The sequence below is a fragment of the Cinclus cinclus genome, chromosome Z (genome assembly GCF_963662255.1).
Source record: "Cinclus cinclus chromosome Z, bCinCin1.1, whole genome shotgun sequence".
Classification (NCBI taxonomy): domain Eukaryota; kingdom Metazoa; phylum Chordata; class Aves; order Passeriformes; family Cinclidae; genus Cinclus; species Cinclus cinclus.
In genome coordinates this window covers 59,460,434-59,481,663 of record NC_085084.1, presented here as the reverse complement: position 1 = coordinate 59,481,663, position 21,230 = coordinate 59,460,434, and the positions used below count along the sequence as shown (strand labels likewise).

At 40.8% G+C, this 21,230-nt stretch overlaps 1 protein-coding gene across 2 annotated transcripts in view; it reads right to left on the bottom strand.

Annotated features, from left to right (window-relative positions):
• TNPO1 (transportin 1) overlaps positions 1 to 20,322 on the bottom strand; it is a 54,280-nt gene extending 33,958 nt beyond the window's left edge. The window contains exons 1-4 of one of the 2 annotated variants that reach the window (XM_062512991.1): positions 20,293 to 20,322; positions 20,003 to 20,116; positions 17,345 to 17,420; positions 122 to 271 (exon numbers count right to left, since the gene is read on the bottom strand). In XM_062512991.1, coding sequence (XP_062368975.1) covers positions 122 to 271; positions 17,345 to 17,420; positions 20,003 to 20,107 — 331 coding nt within the window. In that variant the 5' untranslated portion in view covers positions 20,108 to 20,116; positions 20,293 to 20,322. Of the gene's footprint in view, positions 1 to 121; positions 272 to 17,344; positions 17,421 to 20,002; positions 20,117 to 20,292 lie in introns of those variants that run through there. The other variant, XM_062512990.1, reaches the window with a different exon arrangement.
• Positions 20,323 to 21,230: the final 908 nt, after the last annotated feature.

Here is a 21,230-nt window from a genome sequence, read left to right as displayed (position 1 = left end):
TGGCAATTATGAGAAACAAAAAATTTTACTAATTTAGTAAATTCTTATGTCCCTAGTACAGCTCTCACCTGTATCAGAAACATTTTCAGTATGCAGAGAACAGCATTAAGAACAAACTTACCTACAGTAGCTCTAATTAAGGGGGAAGAATCACCAATGTTGTTCAGACATTCACTTTTAATGAAGTCAGTTACCCCATTTGGAAAGTTGTGAAAATGCGCTTTTACATTATTCTTCAAGATAAGACCACTCAAAGAACGTGTTGGCTCATCTGCAACAGAAAGCAATTACAGTCAATCTTCAATCAGCTCACAGAAATACAGCAGATTTCCAGAACAATGCCACAAGATCAAAGCTTAATATATTTAGATATTAATCTTAATTTCCTTATCTCTCCTTCCAGCTACACTCATCAATTCACCTAGAAAATTGTTTCAGGTTCAGAGTACACAAATTAGTCATCAATCATGAAAAGTTCAACAAGGGTAGTACCAGATTCTGCATTGGGGATGGGGCAACACTGGATGTGTAGAGACTGGGGAATGAGATGTGCCATTGGGAAACTGGGAAAGCATGCCACAGAAAGAGCTGGAGATCTGGGTGGATGGCAAGCTCAAGATGAGTCAGCAGTGCCCTGGCAGCCAGGAGGGCCACCTGTGTCCTGGGGGCATCAGGGACAGCATCACCAGCCAGGCAAGGGAGGGGATTGTCCTGCTCTGCTCTGCTCTGAGCTGGGGCAGCCTCACCTCCAGTGCTGGGGGCACTTCTGGGTGCCACAATGGCCTAATGTAAGGCTACAGAGGGTCCAGAGGAGGGCCAGGAGGAAGGTGAAGGGTCTTGAGGGGAAGCTGTATGAGCTGTAGGAGCTGAGGTCACTTGGTCTGTTCAGCCTGGAGGACACTGAGGGGAGACCTCACTGCAGTTCCATCTTCTCCTTGTGTGGGGAAGGGGATGGGCAGACACTGATCACATCTCTGTTGTGACAGTGACAGTGACAGGACCTGAGGGAATGGACTGAAGCTGTGTAAGGGAAGGTTTAGGTTGGATATTAGGGAAAGGCTCTTCACGCAGAGGGTGACTGAGCACTGGTAGAGACTCCTCAGAGAAGTGGTGACAGCACCAAGCCTGACAGAATTCAAGGAGCATTTGGACAGTGCTCTCAGGCACATGGTGTGATTCTTGCAGTATCCTGTGCAGGGCCAGAGGCTGGACTTATTGATCCCTTCCAACTTAGCATATTGTGCGATTCTGTGGTACACTGTTTCTGTTTATTCAAAAATTATAATAGTGGATTACAAGCTACACATTAAAAAAAAAAAGTTTCAAATAGACATATAGACAAGGAATAGATCTGAAGTCACATGACACAGGAAACTCATTAAAGATGTTTGTCAGACAATGACATTCAGACATTCTGATTGTACTGACAAGCTTGTTGCAATACTGACACTGTAAGAAACTGGTGACAAACCCGGTTTCACCACAGTAGGGTATGGAAATGATGTAAGGACTGTGTAGTAAAACCTTTACCCCTACTCCCACACAAATATAGTGTTTGATTTTTCTATGAAGTAAAGTATTTTAATGCCTTTAAAAATTCAAAATGCTGATTTATTAAATTAATAATTAGAGGAAGCAGGAAAAATAAATCTTTAGATAATGTCAACAGGGGAGTGTTACACAGTATGAGCTATAAAAAAAAAAACAACCAGAACTGACATGAATTGAGTAAGAATTTAAGTTCAGGCAACAGTTTGAGTTCTGTTCACCAAATTTTCTCCAAGTTACTGCACCAAGTAGAGGAATGGAAAAAGAACAGTCTACATTTTCCATTTACAGTGGGGTAGACTCATGTTTTGTTCTTAACCATGGATATGAGTAACTTGGTAATACAACTGAGACATGATGAAAGTGAAAGATCTGAATGTTCTATATAGAAAGGGTTAGTTTACAGTATAAAAAATTTTAAATTTACAGTTTACAGCAACCTTTATAGCACTGGAAGCTAATTTTAATCAGCATTTTAGCCACTAGTTGATTTTTTTCTATGAAGTGCTGATTTGGGTAAAACAAGGAATTCATTTGTGCCAATAAGTAGTCTACACATGGATCTATTCCAGCTCTTCAAAACTATTACTAACCCAACAGAAATAAAGATAAGCAAAGTAAGATATACAGCTTTCAAGTATAAAGTACTTTCAAACTAAAGCTACTGCACCATAACACCAAGACCCTCACAACACTGCAATATCTGACTGATGGCTGACTGATGGACATTGGACACTTTATACCAGTTAGAAGAAAAACTGAGCTTTTCACAAGAAATGGGATTGTTTGGCTAATCAGAAATTAAAATTCTTTTTAATCAACTGATTTTTAGTGCCAAAACCAGAATGCCTCCATACACTTTTTAATCTTGTCTTCTATGTTCATATTTCAGTTCTTCTAAAGAAGTATTAGTTAGAATGCTCTGGAACTACAAAGGTATTGATATAGAAACAAACACATCCTTTAGAATTCAGGAAGCCACCCAATGAATACATATTTGAGACAATTTTACAAATTCACCTACATTATATGATTTAAATACCAACTTTAAAATAAGATGAAAAATAAAACTGATTTCACTAGCACAGCACTACATTTGCCAGCATTGAAGAAGGATTAGGTTTAGTATGCTAAATAAAAAACTAAAGACAGCACGCGTGGACAAGCTTCTCTCAATCTCACAACTTAGTGAGCTGTCACAAGTATGACTATAGTTACTTGGCAAGTCAAATCAAGTAATTTTGAGACAGTCTCTGAATTAAAAGTAAAATCTCCACATCAATTCTTGTACCAATAAAGTATGTCAAACTGACTGCTTTACATAATTGTTATCCATTGACCAGTACACACACCTTCAATAAATTCAGTCATTGGTAAATTATTATGATGATTTAAAAATGTGCCTGGGGAGGAAAGAAGCCAAAAGAGTTCTCCTTTAATTTCCATTTAAAACTTTTGCAAACCATAGCAAACCATTATCTTTAGCAGCCACAGACACCAAATACAATAATTACTGTAATTCTTTATAATCTAGCACTATCTTCTTGGTGTCAAAGAAATTAGTGACAACCAAAGTCTGATTAGAATATAGCAGGCTAGTCGTTATTAGGATAAACTCTAGAATGAAAGTATTAAACACTTCATTAAAGAAAAACTTTAATCCATTAGAATGTCTGGCTACAGCTACAAAAGGGACAAGGCAACAGCTTCAATTGAATCAAACAGAGATACACATATTGTTAAGTTAGTTTTGTCAATAACAGACAGACAGACAGATTAGTCAACCAGTTTAGACAAAAATAAAGGTCACATGAAGGTGAAACTTCAGGACTATTTTTTTTCTTCAATAACTATTCTATGGTATGCAGCAGTATGAGCTATCTTCGATCCATTATTTTAGCCAAGACAACAGAAAAACGATTCTTCATAGAAAGTGATTATCCCACATATCTGCAACAAAGATTCCACAGGATTCATAAAGGAAGCAGATCTTTGACAAATGAAAAAGAAGTTACAAAATGAGAAAAAGAAGAAAAAAATTTAAAAAAGCAAAATCAATTATCAACAGATTGAGAGGTGACAAGCAGAAATCACTACGGATTTTGTGCTAAACAAACACCAACCAACCACTTGAGACAGAGATGCAGCCCAGAATCTGATATGCAATCATTAAAGAAAAATAAAGAAATAACACTGCATCTTAAAATCTTAGTTAGAGAAAAAAATTTCAGATATGACTGGACAAGGTTATTTATAGAATCCAGGGTGTTCAACTTAACAGCTACACCATCAGACGATAGTAACATAAGTCTGGATGGAATTCTTGCTGTAACACCAAAATTACAGGCAGATGGCTTAAGAGCTGAGTAAGGCACTCCTCCATCTTCATAGGTTTTGTGATTAGTTCTGTCAGCCATATGCTTCTCCTATCAGAAAAGTTCACAGTCTTGTTTCCTTTTTTCTCAGTCAACTTGGAAGTACAGAGTTGACAAGAACATAGAGTACAAGAAAAAGAAGGAATGTGAAGTAGATCTCTGGCATTTGGTATCAACTTTGGTGCCAAATCAGTTCATCAGCTGAAGACTCCTCTCTCACATTGCCTCACTTTAAAATAAAACCATATAAAAATTACTGTTTGTTTCTCAGTAAATTTTCCATTATGTTTTAAGATTCCCATACTAGTTCCAAAATTTAATAACAGATAGAGCAAATGGATGAATAGCCACATTACACAAATTATTTTAGGGGTTCTGCAGTGCTTTTAAGAACCAAAGTGTATCCTTAAACAGCCACATTTCTTCTACTGAGTCTGTATGACAAAGATTGCATATGTGAAAGCAACAGGTTTTCTGTAGACCACCTCCAAGTGCAGGTAAGCATATGTTTTATCATGCCTTTTACAATTACAGAATAATTTGGGTTGGAAGGCACCTTAAAAAGGCTATCTCATCCAACATCCTCACCACGGGCAAGAACGTCTTCAATTTAAGCAGACTGCTCAGAGCCCAATCCAATCTCATTGGGAATGTTTAAAGGGATGAGGCACTGACTACTTTTAAGGCAATTTGTTCTAGTGTTCTACAACCCACATTGTAAAACACTTACTCCATACATCTAATCTAAACCAACCTTATTTTTAAAAAATCATTACACCTTGTCCTATCACAATAAGCCTGGCTAAGAAGTTTGTCCCTGTCTTTCCTATACACCTCTTTCAGGTACTGAAAGGCTGCAGTAAGATCTCCTCAAAGTTTTATTTTTTCCATGCTGGATCACACCAGCTCTCTCAGCCTTTCCTCACTGGAGAAGTGCTCTAACTCTCTGATGGTCTTTGGGGCCCTCCTCTAGACCTGTTCCGTGTCTTTCCTGTGCTGTGCCCCTGCTTCCACTGTCTGTGCATTTCCTTGCTTGCTAAGAGCTCTTGCAAACTCTTTAGTTTGAAGAGTACGTCAAACATAAATTACTAGACTGCTAAAGGAACTGAGTAACTGAGATGAGAACATTCGTCCATTCAAAAGCTCTGATATAATGATTTATGAGCATGGCTATATTTTGGTATGTTATCTTATGATATTGGCAACATTTGACGTGAGGGTGAGACTTTTTCTAAGGGAAAACTGCCTGTTAATCTCCATCTTAAAGCTGTAAAGTCTTTTTCAGAAATAAGCTGTCATTCTGTGTTCTAGCTATCAATATATATATACATACAAACATAAAATATGTATTGACAATGACTAACGTCACTGTTACACATGAAGATTTCTGATATGTTAATAAGACTGACAGTTAAAAGAGATTAAAAAAAAAAGAATCCCACCAGAACTGTGTAATATGGGAAGCAGAAAATGAACAATTTCTTCTGTCCTAATACATAAGAATACAGCACAAAAACAGGTTCACAAGCTTCCTAGCAGAAAAAAAACCTATCCTGCTTCTTTTTTTGATATTGGACTATGCCTTAAGTGCAAAACTTTTGACTTAAATGAATATGGTTACTATCACATCAGGAATGGAGTGATGGTATTTTGAAACATTCAGTGTATGTCAACACATAAATGACCTTGAAATGCAGTGACTAGACTGAAGTTAATCAGTGCTCTCCATTGACTTATGTGAGTCATGGAAAATAATTTAACTCAATTGCCTAAGCTTAGAAATGTCTGTAAGACACCAAAACAAAGCTGGAAATGTTTTGCTGACACTGAGTTTTCCGTATTTTTTTAATTATAAGTTATGCTTATTAAAATGATGCTGTAAATAAAATTGAACTGTGGAAAAGTATTGAACTGCTGACCAAAAAGAAACTTGATGGTTAGTACATTTGAGTCTATGTGGCAAGATTTTGGTAGCAGAGTGGGACCTGCAGAGGTGACTTCTCTGAGAAGCTTCATGAAGTGTCCCCCATGTTCAACAGAACAAGTGCCAAATGGCTCCAAGATGGACCTGCTGCTGGCCAAGGCCACCATCTGCAGTGGTGGGAAAACAGCAGAGGAGGAGGTGCCCACTTCTTCACTCTCAGGACGCGAGGAAATGACACAAAGCTGAGTCAGGAGAGGTTTAGGTTGAGCATCAGGAAAAGGTTCTTCACCCAGAGAGTGGCTGGGCACTGGAAGAGGCTCCCCAGGGAAGTGGTCACAGCATCAAGCCTGAGAGAGTTCAAGAAGCATTTGGATTACACTTTCAGGCACACAGTGTGATTCTAGGGGTGTCCTGTGCAGGGCTAGCCAGACTCAATGATCCTAATGGGTCCATTCCAACTTTAGGATCCTCTGATTTAAGAAAGGGAAATATTATTATGCAAGAACAATGGCAGCCAGAGTAGAGAGGAGTGAGAATATGCAAGAGAAACAGCCCTGCAGACATTAAGGTAACAGAAGGAGAGGCAGGACATGCTCCAACTGCTGGAGCAGAGATTGCCCTGCAGCATGTGGTGAAGATCATGATGAGGCAGGCTGCCCCCCTGCAGCTCATGCAGGCTCATGGTGGAGGAGATAGCCACATGCAGCCCATGCAGGATCCCACACTAGAGCAGAATGGATGTCCAAAGGAGGCTGTGACCCTATGGGAAGACTGCACTGGAGGAGTCTGTTCCTGGAGGACTGCACTCCTTGGAAGGAATCCACACCAGTGCAGTTTGTGAAGAACTGCCTGTGGAAAGGACTCATGTTGTAAAAGCTTGTGGAGGATTGTCTTCAATGGAGCAGAGGGAAGTGTGAGTGCTTCCCCTGAGGAGGAACAAGTGGCAGAGAGAAGATGCGGTGAACTAACAACAGACTCCATTTACTGTCCCCCTGCAGGGAGAGGAGGTGTTTTTAAGATTTGGCTCCATTTGTCATAACCCTAATCTGATTTGACTGGTCACAGAGTTCCCCAAGCCTGTGACAGTAATCAGTGAATGATCTCTCCCTGTCCCCATCTCAGTCCAGGGACTGTTATTATATTCTGTCTCCCATGTCCAGATGAGGAGGGGAATTACAAGGCAGCTTTGGCAAGGGATCTGGCATCCCACCAGGTCAACACACTGCAGTCAGTTTTGGGAGTTTTTGTACTCTAACTAATAATTACCACATGTCAATCAGAATGCCAAATTATGTGTATCTCTACAGACTTGCAAAACCAAGAAAAGGTTAAAGAGCTAATCTTCTGGTTTCACTTCTATGTTCAGCTTCTCTATCAAATCTCCACAACCTGGTTGTCCCAGCATTTTCCTCTCTCATGTAGTCTCATGTGTTGTCTCTTGATTCAGCAGCTAAGCCAGGCCTAGAATTCTATCAAGAGCAGAATAATCTTTTATAAGAAATAGGGATTGAGCATGATGAAAACATGATTCACTGCAAGGTCCCAAACTATACAACAAATGCAGGACAGTGCTGTAGTACTTTGAGAACATTTTTAAAATAATGTCATGTCTCTGGCATTTACTTTTCGAGGGCAGGGAGGAATATGACAACATGGACTTTTGCACTTAGTCAAGTGCATAGGAAAAGGAAATTATGTTCCCAATGGAACTTGCTTACACAGCATCTGGTAGTGATTGAATATAGATTTAGAGTCACTAATCTACCTGAAGAAATTGCCTCGTCAGATGAGTAGAGGTTTTGTCACTCTCTGACTATATCAAAGGTGAATCTTGTATATTAAAATATATGATAATCTGTCATTTGAATAACTGTTGGTACACAAGGATCTCCTGAATGAGTAAACTAAGGCCGCATTATTAAAATTAGTAACCCAGAATCCTATTCAAACTGCTGACTATTGGGAAACACAAAATACAGGATACAACATTGGTGTTGCACAAGGTGCTGCACAGTGGACATTTTGATTAGTTTTCTTTCTGTCTATATCCTATAGGTATAGCTTAACAAAGTTGTGTGGTAGCATACAAGTGTAAATGTTGTTTTAAGCCTGGACTGCTTTGTTTCTCTGATACCCTTAGCAGCCAGTAAAGCTTCTTCCTCTACAGTGACCACTTTATGAAAGGAAAACCTCCTCCTTTTTATTTTTTAAGTCTGTATTCGGTGTGCTTCCTTTTTTTGTTTTTTTATTCCCTTAATTCTGGCTGACTTCTCTGAACACTATCATCAGACTTTTAATTAGCAGTATTAGGTTGCACTCTGGTAAACATGAGAACATAGTTTTGGCACTACTGGAGGTGTTCTTCCTAAGCAGCTGTGTATCTAGCTAAAATAGGAAAATGAAGAGCACAGACTTGCCTTTAATTCAATACACTTTCATACATTTAATATTTCATTGTTGTTATTATTTTAGGACCTTAATTTTTTTTAACTTGCTACACAACTGTTCTTACCAGGAAGGTTAGGAGTACCAGTGAAAACTAGACTTACCTGAGATGCTTTGCTGGGTGACCATGATGCTCTTGTAAGCAATTATAAATCCATCTTCAGTCTCTTTAGTTTTCAGTTTCTACCTATGACTTCATCAGTCTTCATTATAGGGGAATGAATGAGGAAAGCTGGGAGGTCTTACCATTTTGTAATGTTCAAAGCTCCTGTCTACAGCTTGCCAGTCAGAATCTTTTCTGATCAGTAGTATATCTACTGATTCAGAGAAAACATCCATCCCTTTAAGTTATGTGAATGCTTTTTCCTTGGAGATCTCAAACTAAAAATTTGTCCTGTTGAATCTACACTTCCTTGAACTGCCAGTGTGTGACACCTTAGACAAAGCAGACAACTGCTGTAGGGCAAAGCAGTTATAAACTCCCTACATGGTCTTAGCACAGACTCCTGTCATTGTCACCTGGGAGTGAGTGCTCCCTCAGCAGGTTTGCAGATGCAGCTGACACAACAGAAGGAAGGGATGCCATCTAGAGGGACCTGGACAAGCTTGGGAAATGAGTCCATGAGACTCTCATGAGGTTCAACAAGTGGAGGTACTGCCCCTGGGTCAGGGTATTCCAAACATGAGTACAGATTGGGAGAAGAAGCCAGTGAGAGCAGCCCTGTGGAGAAGGACTAGAGGATGAAAAGTTGGACATGAGCCAACAATGTGTGCTTACAACCCATAAAGCCAAGATCCTGGGCTGCATCAAAAGCAGCATGGCCAACAAGGTGATGGAGGGGATTCTCTCCCTCTGCTCTGTGTTTGTGAGACCCCATCTGCAGTGCTGCATCCAGCTCTATTGTCTCCAGAACAGGAAGGACAATAACCTATTGGAGCAAGTCCAGAGGAGGGCTGCAAAGATGATCAGAGGGCTGGAACACCCCTCCTGTGAAGACAGCCTGATACATGGGATTGTTAAGGGTGCAGAGGACAACACTTTGGGAAGACCTAGTACTTAAAAGAGGGACAGCAACTTTTTTCACTGACAGATAGTGTTGAGACAAGGGAGAAGATTTTTAAAAGAAAAGAGGGGAGACTTAGATTAGATGTTAGGAAGACATTCTTTAGTCACAGGGTGTTAAGGCACAAGAACAGGTTGCCCAGAGAAGTAGTGGATGCCTCATCCCTGAAATTGTTCTAGGGTAGACAGGGCCCTGAGTAATCTGATATAGTTAGTGACATCCCTGCCCATAGCAGGGGAGTTGGAACTAATCTTTACTGTCCCTTTCAACCTAAACCACTCTATCATTCTTTGACAATTATGTAACTCTGTCATAGCACCTGAATGGCTGTTGAAAGCAGAAGGCCTGAACTTCATGGGGATATTGAAGAGTATGTATTATGTTATTACAGAAGAAAGGAGTTTAAAGCGCTTTGCAAAAGCAGTAGTAATGCTTATCCTATTACTGGTATTAGCATGAAACTGTGGAGTCAAGATGTGCCTTCTCTATGGACAGTAAAGATACTCAATTCTGGAGCTGGTAAAACATACTGTGGATATTATTTTTAGTACTAAAAGTATTTTGGTTTTTTTTCTTCTAGGTTTCACTGTCTTGTGACACTAAAGGAAAGATGTTTCAACTTACACATGAGCAGTGATAATGGGCATTCCTTTATTGAAGCAGATTTGGCTTTATGAAAACAGCTGGCTAGCCAATTGCATCTGGCCCAGCACTGCAAGACAACATACATGCCGAAAAGCTTTATCATCCCAATGCCTCACAGTAAGTATGCTTTCCTAAAATCTAGAAAAAGGTGGTGATATTGCTTCCTAGGAGCTTAAATCACCAGCATACAGCCTTCCAAATAGGAAGCACCCTTGAAGTGCATTGATTCAAATACTGCTTGGTGAACAGAATCCATTTAGAAACACCGGCAACACTTTTGCCTTCTGTAGGGGAACACCCCATTGGAATGCCTGATACTAGCATTTTAAGTACATTTAGGTTTGATGTAAAAAAAACCCAAACATCACTAAGTATGAGAGTCTGCTTTTTAAAAAGCCATACAAAAAATACCCATTGCAGCAGACTACATTCAGCTTGTAAAGAAACATTAAGGAAAGGCTAGACAGCTGATTAAATACCTATACCTTACATTTAAAGATTTATTTTAAGGCCAAAACAGATCTCATCCAAGACTACTTGAACTTCAGACAATGGCATAGCAATTCTTTCCTTGTATGGGTTTCAGGGACAATGAAAGAAATAACAATGGATATCACATACTCTTGATTCTAGATGTTCTTAACAAGGAGCTCCAGGAAAGTGTTTCTGAAGCATTGAATCATGTAACAAATCCACAATCCAATTCAGAGTCTTCTTTCAAGACTCGAAATAAAGAAGTATTTGTTAGGAGAAGAATTTCCTTAAACCTGCACTACAAAATCCCTAAAGAAGCAAAGAAAGGAATAATTAGCAAGCATACTGGGGAAAGCCATGGAATTTTTACTAACCCTAGAAAATTAATTATCTCATAATACATATACTAAGTAAGTCAGCCAATGATAACAAATTGCGAGGAGCTGCTGACTTCTTCAAAGGCAGAGGCCCTGCAGAGAGACCTCAATGTATTTGAGGGCTGGACAGTCACCAACAGTATGAACTTCTAACAGAGTGCCAGATTCTGCATTGGGGATGGGGCAACATTGGATGTGTAGAGAGACTGGGGAATGAGATGTGCCATTGGGAAACTGGGAAAGCATGCCACAGAAAGAGCTGGAGATCTGGGTGGATGGCAAGCTCAAGATGAGTCAGCAGTGCCCTGGCAGCCAGGAGGGCCACCTGTGTCCTGGGGGCATCAGGGACAGCATCACCAGCCAGGCAAGGGAGGGGATTGTCCTGCTCTGCTCTGCTCTGAGCTGGGGCAGCCTCACCTCCAGTGCTGGGGGCACTTCTGGGTGCCACAATGGCCTAATGTAAGGCTACAGAGGGTCCAGAGGAGGGCCAGGAGGAAGGTGAAGGGTCTTGAGGGGAAGCTGTATGAGCTGTAGGAGCTGAGGTCACTTGGTCTGTTCAGCCTGGAGGACACTGAGGGGAGACCTCACTGCAGTTCCATCTTCTCCTTGTGCAGGGAAGGGGATGGGCAGACACTGATCACATCTCTGTGGTGACAGTGACAGGACCTGAGGGAATGGACTGAAGCTGTGTAAGGGAAGGTTTAGGTTGAATATTAGGGAAAGGCTCTTCACACAGAGGGTGACTGAGCACTGGTAGAGACTCCTCAGAGAAGTGGTGACAGCACCAAGCCTGACAGAATTCAAGGAGCATTTGGACAGTGCTCTCAGGCACATGGTGTGATTCTTGCAGTATCCTGTGCAGGGCCCAGAGCTGGACTCGATAAACTTTGTGAATGAGTCCCTTCAGAATAGTCCATGATTCTACTCTTTGCCTTAAGATATTTAGGCAACTCAACTGTTAGATTTATGCACTGATTAGTAAAAGTAATTTTTTTGGTAATTCGTCATGTACCTGAACTTCTAAGAAAATGCTGTGCTGTTGTTAAGTAGGACACTATGTAGAGTATGCACCATTTTAAACTGCTAGTCACATTAATCTGACTTGATTTCTGAATGGCAATGCAATCCACTTCACTGGTTGACAATTATTTTTGTATATTTAATAATGATATGGAGTGTGACTGCACCAGGCGGAGCCTTTGTTTTAACAATTACAACTCCCGAGTCACTTTTCTGGATTAATCCTTCTCATCAGAAATGTCTTTTTGAGTTGGGCTGACAAACTGACATGTAATCTCACATCATGGTCTTTTTCTTGCTCAGCTTCAATTATCTTTCAACACCAACATGCCAAGAAAGACCTAAGAAATTCCACTGAATGTTGAATTGAAAATCCATTTAATTGAAAATCCATTCCAAGAAATGGAATGAATTCATGAAAACTGCTCTCTGGATCAAGTTGAAATTCCAAGATTCATCAGAAAACATTCATATCAAACCCACATGACCACTGTGGATTCCAGTAATATTTCATAAAAAGCTGTTTTGAATTATATGTGCAGAACTAGATTAATTATCAGTGTCATGACTACCAGAACATAAATTACCATCTGTAAAAAACTCTGTTGAAATAAAACCTTGGAAGAGGAGGGAGTGGAAGGAGTAGGGTGGGGACAGCACCTGTCTCCATGGTAACGTTCCAGATCAAAGTCAAGTACTTTGAATTATTGGGTCACCACATGAACAAGACCAAGAACTGCAGAGACCATGCTCTTCTATCTTCAGCTGATTTATAAAAAAATCCAAAGTATTTTGGAAATATGCTCAAAAGACCACCCATAAAGCCTGTGATAAAAACTGTGCTAAAGCAGTGCTCTCAGTTGCAGCTCATTCACCTTCAGAATAAGAGATCATTTTAAGGACTCTGATCCTTGACTGCAATAGCTTTACACCACTGACTGTGACCAATCAATCCACTGAGATAACACTCCGTGGAGAATAAATACTAGAGTTCCCATGCTTGGATGGGGTGAAGAGTCAGGCACTAAAGCACCTTCACAAGATCACAATTATGTAACTGCAAAAGAATAGACAACTGCAGTTATACCAGCCAGCAGAAAGTATCAGGACCAATCTTCACTTCTGTCAATATTATCCATTAGCATAAGGACCTGCTGAGAGCCCAGCAAACAAGGGGGGCGGGGAGGGGGGGGGAAATAAGCACACAGAACTTTAAAAAAATGATGCAAAACTAACCATGTCCTTTTGAATAACAATGGGCATCATCTTTTGATAATTTAGTGCAAGCCACATCCATCTCCCATTCACAAAGTTCAGGATCCTGTTTGAAATAAAGTGTGGTGTAATTCTGGACTCAAACAAAGCAGAAAACACCAGGAAATTGATTAAGTTGTCCTACAGCAGGACAATGCAAATTAAGAAGTGTGCTATTTCTGTCTATTTTAGAGTAGAGGGAGAAAGAAATATCTTACAAGCATTGATTTACAGAAGGCATAAACAAAGCAAATTTTTATGCAGGCAACTTTGTTGACTGTAATGATGAACTTTCCGAAGTCTGAAACAAACTCAGTACTTCTGCTTGCAGTATGAATTGTCCATATTATGAAACCTAGGGTTCTGACCTGCCTTAGGCTTCATATACCTTGGAAGAGGTACACCTTAAGCAGAGATTCGAATGGGTCTTAGCAGGACAGCAAAGAGGTTGAAACTAGGAAAATATGTTCTTCTACTTTCCTTCCAAGAAACATACTTGGACTAGGGATGCAATAATGCAATCAAGGAAAGGGGGATTTAGATGCATGACTTGGATCAAAGAAGAGAAGCTGCAGTTAAATGAAAAATGCAACAACAGAGGCAGAACTGATGCTTCCATGCAGCACTGGGCTGTTCCAGTCAATCACACAAAACCCAGAAAATTATCTGAGAAGCAACACGCAGACACGACTCCAGAAAACAAATTTAAACAGAATACAGAAGACTACAGGATTCTGAGCTCACCTCACGGGACTCTGGAAAAACAAAACCACAAACTCAACACTAAGGATAGGGCAATGTCACTACATTATCTGTGATGTTTTTTTCACTTTCCAATCCAAGAAGGAACAACTACAGTAACAGTGCTTACAAGTAATATTTTTGTTTACAGATAAATTAGCAAAACAACGCTTTTTTCATTCAGACTACTTTTCAGTTAATCTGGACTCCATCTTACCTACTGAAGGAAGATATCTAAGCACCATACTTTGTGGGAAGTATACTCTAGAGATCTATATCCTAAGCTTTAATGGCTTGGGAACTTATTTCATCAGCCTGCCTACCATCTGACTGAATGCTGTTTCCTTAACAAGTTTTATATTGTGATATTCTTAACACTGGGGTTCATCCAGATTCGCAACTCTATCTTTAGAAATGCACATTAATTTTAAAATAATCAGAATAACCAACCACCCCTCAACAAACAAAAACCCCAAACAAACAACAAAAAACCAAACAAAAACCCCAAAAAAAAAAAAAAAAAAAAAAGCCCCAAACAACAAAAAAAACAAACAAAAGCCCCAAACAACGAAACAAAAACAAGTCAACTCAGAGCAAAACCATCAAAACCCCCAAAAAAACAAACCCAAAAAACCAAGAAGAAAGAAATGAAGTATTTAAATCTCGGGCACATACATGCTATATCAGCAAAGTAGGCCACATATTTTCACTGATGAAATGGCAGCAAGGCATTCCTGCTTCCAGGAAGACCCAGGCCTACAAGCTTTGACAGGGCCCAGAAAAATTTAAAAACAAAACCAAGAAAACACCTACTTAAACATAGGATTATCACGGTAAGTCCTAAACCAATAAGTCACAAGTATTTAGAAACCTAATGGAACTAAGACTAGAGGAAAAGAAGGTAGCAGCTTTTTCAACTGAATAGTAACGGTGGTAGAGCAAAGCACATTTCCCACACATAAGGTTTACCTAAGTATTTTATAGGCAGGGCTCAGTGAAAGCCGGTTTTGTAAACGAAGGGTTGTGGCTGCAAAAGAAGTCTTCTTGAAAAGTTAACTGTCCACAGAGAGGCAGATCAAAGATAAATTGGTGCTACTTCACTGCAGTAGAATGATACTATTTAACACACATTTTAACCAACCAAATGACAGGAGCTGTATCTTTCAGCCCCATTTTCACAGCAAAAGTTTCCAACAGTAGCAAAACCTGAATCAAAGCTTAGTTCCATCTGCTACCAACCCAAGATCTTTTCCTACAGGACTACGAAAAACACCTTAATTCTTATTGAATAAGCTGTCAGAGTTGTTCTAAATCTATTTTTTATTGTTTATTCTGCTGGAATAGTATGAACAAAATAAGACCATGAACTTCTAACATTATGAATATCTATGCTTTGGTCTGTGGCAAGGCTGTAAAGACAGCCAGCCAACAGAACCCGCTTCAGGAGGGAAAAAAACCAGAATGCTTTCTCAGTAGTACTGAAGAAAGGTATCTTCTAGAGTGAGTCCACCCATGTATTGTAACTGCTGACCAGCAGTTCTTACAGTCTCATTACCTTACTTGAGCATGAGGGAAGTGAAGGGCTATTGATTGGATTCAAAGCAAATCCAAACAACAGTCTTCTGCTATTTTTCATTAGTCCTACCTAAGCAAGGCAGAATTTGAATATTTAGAATTTAGAATCTGGAAACTGCTTTGAAAAATACCAACACTTCAATATTTCACAAATTTACAGAAATAGAAATACAAATTTAAAAAACAGTTGCTTTGGACAAAAGGTTATGACTCTAAAAATGTCATGATGCAGGACAAGAGCATCACCAAAGTAACAGATGCTTTTCAACAGTCTCACAAAACACCTGCTGTATTTGTGAGAGGTATCAGTGCAATCTGATCCTAAACACCTCTCTCCTTGGAAGTTAACTTGCTACTTCTTCCCAACCTGCTTGGCCCCTCAACCTGCTGGAACCATCTTTTTTTCCCCCCCAGATAAAACAGCTTTATTAAATAACCATTTTGTAACAGCTAGCACATCCTACTTTTCATCCAATTCTACAGAGGTTGATGTGATTAAACACAAGAAAGGAAAAAGATAACTACTGAATAACTGAAATAATTCTGTTAAGAAGACAGATCTTGACACACCACTAAACACCAAACATCTGTGACAATCTGGAACCTCAGGCTCAAATGCTGAATGAAGAAAGAGAAATTAGGAAGTTGTCTAAGTGTCAGAACACAAATTTGTGGACAAAATGAAAAGTGAAACATCCTTCTTGTCACATCTTTTGTAAAGATTCCATATCCCACTACTGGAATTGCTTAGCTTTAAATTTTTCTGGTAATGGTTATAAAGGACATGGTATCTACCTTATTCAGAGATTTAGTATCCTGGCTGACTCAAGTCTTTAAAATGCTCTCAGACTTAAAGTACTCCCCCAAGACTTTACAGATTATTAGGTGACTTCCTACAGAGAATACACAAAAGCATTTAGATACACTCTAGTCTTCAAACAGGAAAATATACTTTCATACTTCTCTCCGTTTCTCTCCTCCTGAAGTAAGCTGATACAACCAAAACCATACTTAATATGCAGACAAACGCTCTTGACAATTCTTTGAACAGTACATGGCCACACATAAGTAAAATCTTATTCAAAGGGAAAAAGCAAGCATTCACAAAGACACGGAACATCAAATAGCAGAAAAAGCACTAGCAGCAGAACACTAAAGGAAAAAACATAGAAAACTACCCAAACAACCAAACACTATTACAAACAAGTGTGAAGAAACAGATACGCTAAAGCAGATCTTGAAACAAATTTCCTTTCTCTATCAAAGACCTCAAAGCAATAGCTGTAGCACACTGAGAAGACAATCTTCCATGCACCTGGTCACTGAAGAATTGGATAAATTTACTAACTAGTAGAGGCTATGCACTATGCCATATACAGTCTGCACTGTAATGTCCGCAACAATATAACATGATTGATTTCTAACTGTATTTTACTACAATTAAATCTTCTGTATGAAGATTATTACAGACATCTTTGGACAACTCTAAATATGTAGTCTTCAAAATATTTAGCAGCCTCATTACTACGGAGACAATTATCTTAATTGAACTTAGCAGTATGTTTTATAATGTACATAGTCAAAATTCATCACAGTTATTCCACAACTTTACTGCATTCCAGTAGATGTATGATGCTCTAACATTTCTCAGAAGATTTCATAGGCCATTTAGAATGGATTCCATTCTAGGGCTGATACTGCAAGTACCAATAAATTATCAGCTTCTTTTCCCCACAAAGACCACTGAGTGCATAAGTGAATTCTATATGACAATGGACAGCTCAGCCAACCAGCAAACTGACTAGAGTCAGCTTTCTATTTCTATGAAGTGAAATAATACTTTGCTTTTTTTTTAAGGGAAAAAAAAAGTAAAATAGAACTGTCATTATCTCAAGAACTTACCTTCAGACTTCAACTTTGTAAGAACAAAAATCAGGTAGTTGTTGAAATCTGGATACTGATTAAGTTGTTCTAGTTTCTGAAGAGAGAAACTGTTAAGGAAAGTTGAATCTTTACATACAACATTTATAGCTTTCTGGATACACAGATTGTTCTATTTGTTATGTACAAATATCACTTCAATCAGCTGTGACTATAAGCTCACAATATACAGAGTATGAACAACCTAAAAACAGTTTTTGCAATTTTCTTACTGAAGCAATAGCTTTTAGTTATGGGGAACTCTAAAAAATAATCCATGGACAGACATAAAAATTAACAGAACCTTAAAAAAATCTGTAAAGCTGCATGACCGGAACAGGCAGCTGAATATTACCAACAACTGTGCAAACAAATGGATCAAAAAGTATCAAAAAAGAGAAGAAAGAACACAAAGAGCAATGTTTAACAGAAACTTAATGGGAAAACACTTAATTGTTCTAAGAAATGAAGACTAGCTCTTAGACCACTTTTCTTAACAACTTCTTCACCCACTTAACTTTTCCTTTTGTATTCCATGAAACATACAATAAATTAATTCAAAAAATATCTGAAACCATGCCATTTTAAAACTTTATTAACAAAGGGTTTTAGCTAACCTGTACTTCCCACTTCATTACATTTGACATCTAGACACCCAAGTGTGCAGGAAGAAGATAAATAAAGAAACAGCACTACAGAATAAACACACAGCTTTTTTGATTTTTCTGAAAAAAATATGGACTAAGTACTTTATATTTGAAACCATTAATCACAACCCTACTTGGACATGCTATTAAACAGCATCCTAGAATACAACTGACATCACAATTTTGTGTGTGTGTGTGGAAAAAGTCTCAAATTACATGCATTTCTTTTTTCATTATAGGGCACAGCCAGTCAAGTTGTATTAGACCATTCTCCCAAACTGATGTATATATAATACATTGCTAAAACTATCCCACATCTCTAACCTTCACGAGCCAACATATGAGGACCTACTGAAAAGCACAGGTATTGACATGGCACAGAGTTTTCACTATCACTTTGAAAGAATTTCAAGCATCAGTTGAAAGGACTTTTGTTCAAGTTGTCATCATCAAGAGAAACAGCATCATTTATACTGCTCATCCGGCATATTGAGCTATAGCTCAATAAACCAGATGTAATTAAATTATTTGAAGTAAAGCTTTAAAATGTAATTTTACACTAAAGCTACACTATAAACACTGTTCTATAAACACGTTGATATTTTATACACTAAAGAGCACTGGTTTAAGCTTGGGGTATTATCAGAACACTACTCCTTTAGACTCTTCTGTATAGCATTTTTCAATGAAAGCAATCATATTTTTAATATTTAGAACACAGTTGAAAGAACAAGATGATCAAGATGAAATCAATCTTCACCTTTCAAACAGGAGCAGAAGCCTTCCTGATAGTCACTGCATTTGCTACAAAAGTCTAGAAGTGCAGAAAATTTGGCTTAAAGCTAAACTCTTAATATAAGTAGATACAGACACATATGTTCTTACCTACTTAAATAAATTCTGTTGCCTTCTACGGAGACCTTCAAGAAAATGTCTTAAATAAAAAGAGATCCAGATAACAAACTCATATCCTTCATAGAATTTCATTACTTCCATAAATTTCAAAGCACTTATGGCTAGCTCAAGGAGCAGGAGACAATAGTTTTAAATTTTTTAAGGCCTATGCTTCTATTAGTCTTAAAGTTTTGCTTTCTCAATCCTTACTATTCAAAACCTTGCTATTCATTATTACTTCTACAACGAAGAGTAACCGGAGGGGAGGGGAGGGCGGGAGAAAGGGGAAGAGGAGGGGCGAAGGTGAAAAAAACCCCATCAATCCGTAACACCAGTATCAAATGTACTGCAAAGCAATACAAGAAGCCACATATTGTAGAGCTCCCCTTTTTCGTTAATTTTAACGAGCTAAATTTCAGGCTCAGGCTTCCAGGCAAACAAAAACATCCCCATCACGTACCAAAATGCGCAGTGTCAGAGCCAGCAGGCCCACGAGGTCGCGCCGGCAGCGGCTCTGCCAGCGGCACTACCCCCACCAGCTACGGCTTTCACCTCGAATCCCGGCGCCAGATTACTTCGAGAGGCCTCTGCTCGCCCTCCTTCTGCCGCGCGGACGGCGGGCACACCGCGCAGGGCACCCCGGCCCCCTCGGCGGGACCCGCAGGGCCGAGGGCCCGGTTCCCGCCCGGCCGCCCTGGGGGCTGGGCGGGGGAACCCGAAAGAGCGGCGGATATCGGCGGAGACGCGCCAGAGCACATGCTTTGAAAATAAATAAATAAATTTTAAAATAAAAAAAGCCCCCTATGGCCAAACCCAACGCGGCCCTTATCTAAGGGATCGCAACAGGTGCCCAGTGCCCGCTGGGGGAAGGCGGCCCCGCGGTCCACAGGCCACCTCGGCGGTTCAAACGCCGCGCCACGGCTGCCCGCTCCGGCCAGGGCTCGGCCCCCGCGCTGCGGCGGCTCCGCGGCCGGGCCGAGCTGGGCAGGCCCGGCTGCCGCAGCGCCGGCCCCGCTGCCGCGCAGGCCCCGCTACCCCCGCCCGCCCTCGGCCGCCCCCGGCCCACTCTCGGGGCCCCCCAAGCCTCGGCCAAGGATACTTGTTGCACGGCTCTCTGCGTGGTGGTGTCCGGGGACTGGGACTCCTTGAGCAGCTGCAGGATCTGCTGGAGCCCCTGCTCGTCAGGCTTCCACTCGTACTCCATCTTGGCTGTCTGGAAAACAGCAGACAACAGGCGGCCGCGGTTGGCAGCACGGCAGGGCCCGGGCGGGGGCGGGCGGAGATGAAGGAAGGCCGGGCCAGGGAAGGGGCGCGGCGGGGACCGCTCCGCTCCGGCTCTCGTGCCCCCCACGCACCCCAGTAGCCGCCGGATAGACGCAGGACACCGACCTGCTCCCGCTGCCTCCGCGCCGAGCAGAGACTGAGTCACGACGAATTTGTGATCCGACCCGAAGAGCCGCCTCGCGTCCTGCTGGGTCCTAGCGCCGGGCACGGCTCCGCCCGCCCGGGCCGCCTCGGGGCCGCCGGCGCCGCCGTCCGCCTTCCCCCGGTGCGTCCCACACTGCCAGGAGCCTGCGGGCGACAGAACGCGAGCACCTCGATCCTGGCTGACGGGAAACACTGAGCCCACGCCCACCCGACGAAACCTCCAGTGAATTCGACTGGCGAGGGGCGAAAGGGCAGCCCGGGCCCGGGCCGGCCCTCTGGGATAGCGCTCGACAGCGAGTGCCGAGGCTCCCGCCTCCCCAAGGAAGAGAAGTGCGGGCGCGAAACCAGACCCCGACGTCAGGAACGCGGTACCTGCTGCACTTCTACGTTATTTGGCTGAGTACTGAACAGATCTTAGAAATTCCAAATTTCACGGGTAAAGAGGGACCGGGACGAACTACGTAGGGAAATAGGGGGAGGTTGGGGCATGAAAACTCCAAAGAAACTGCTTTCAATACCTAGTCTATCTTAAACTTAGCCCCAAAATGTGTATATATATATATGTATATATATATATATACACATATACATGTATATACATATACATTACACATGTATGTATATAGTTATTTTTATACATCATACTAACAGGAGAAAGAACACACTATGTCAAAACCGTGAAAATAAAAGCCAGTAATTCCCTGGTTTTTTATAGTCTTACTTTTAGTACTAAAACACCTTACTTGACATGAGAAGTAGTTTCTGCTGCTTCTGCTGCAGTACAGAACTCAGTGGAAACATTGCACATCTCAGCCTTAACAACGGTTCAGAGGCCCGGAAGACAGGGAACAATCTTGATTCCTAACGGTGCATCCCAGATAATTTGCTATATGGCTCTT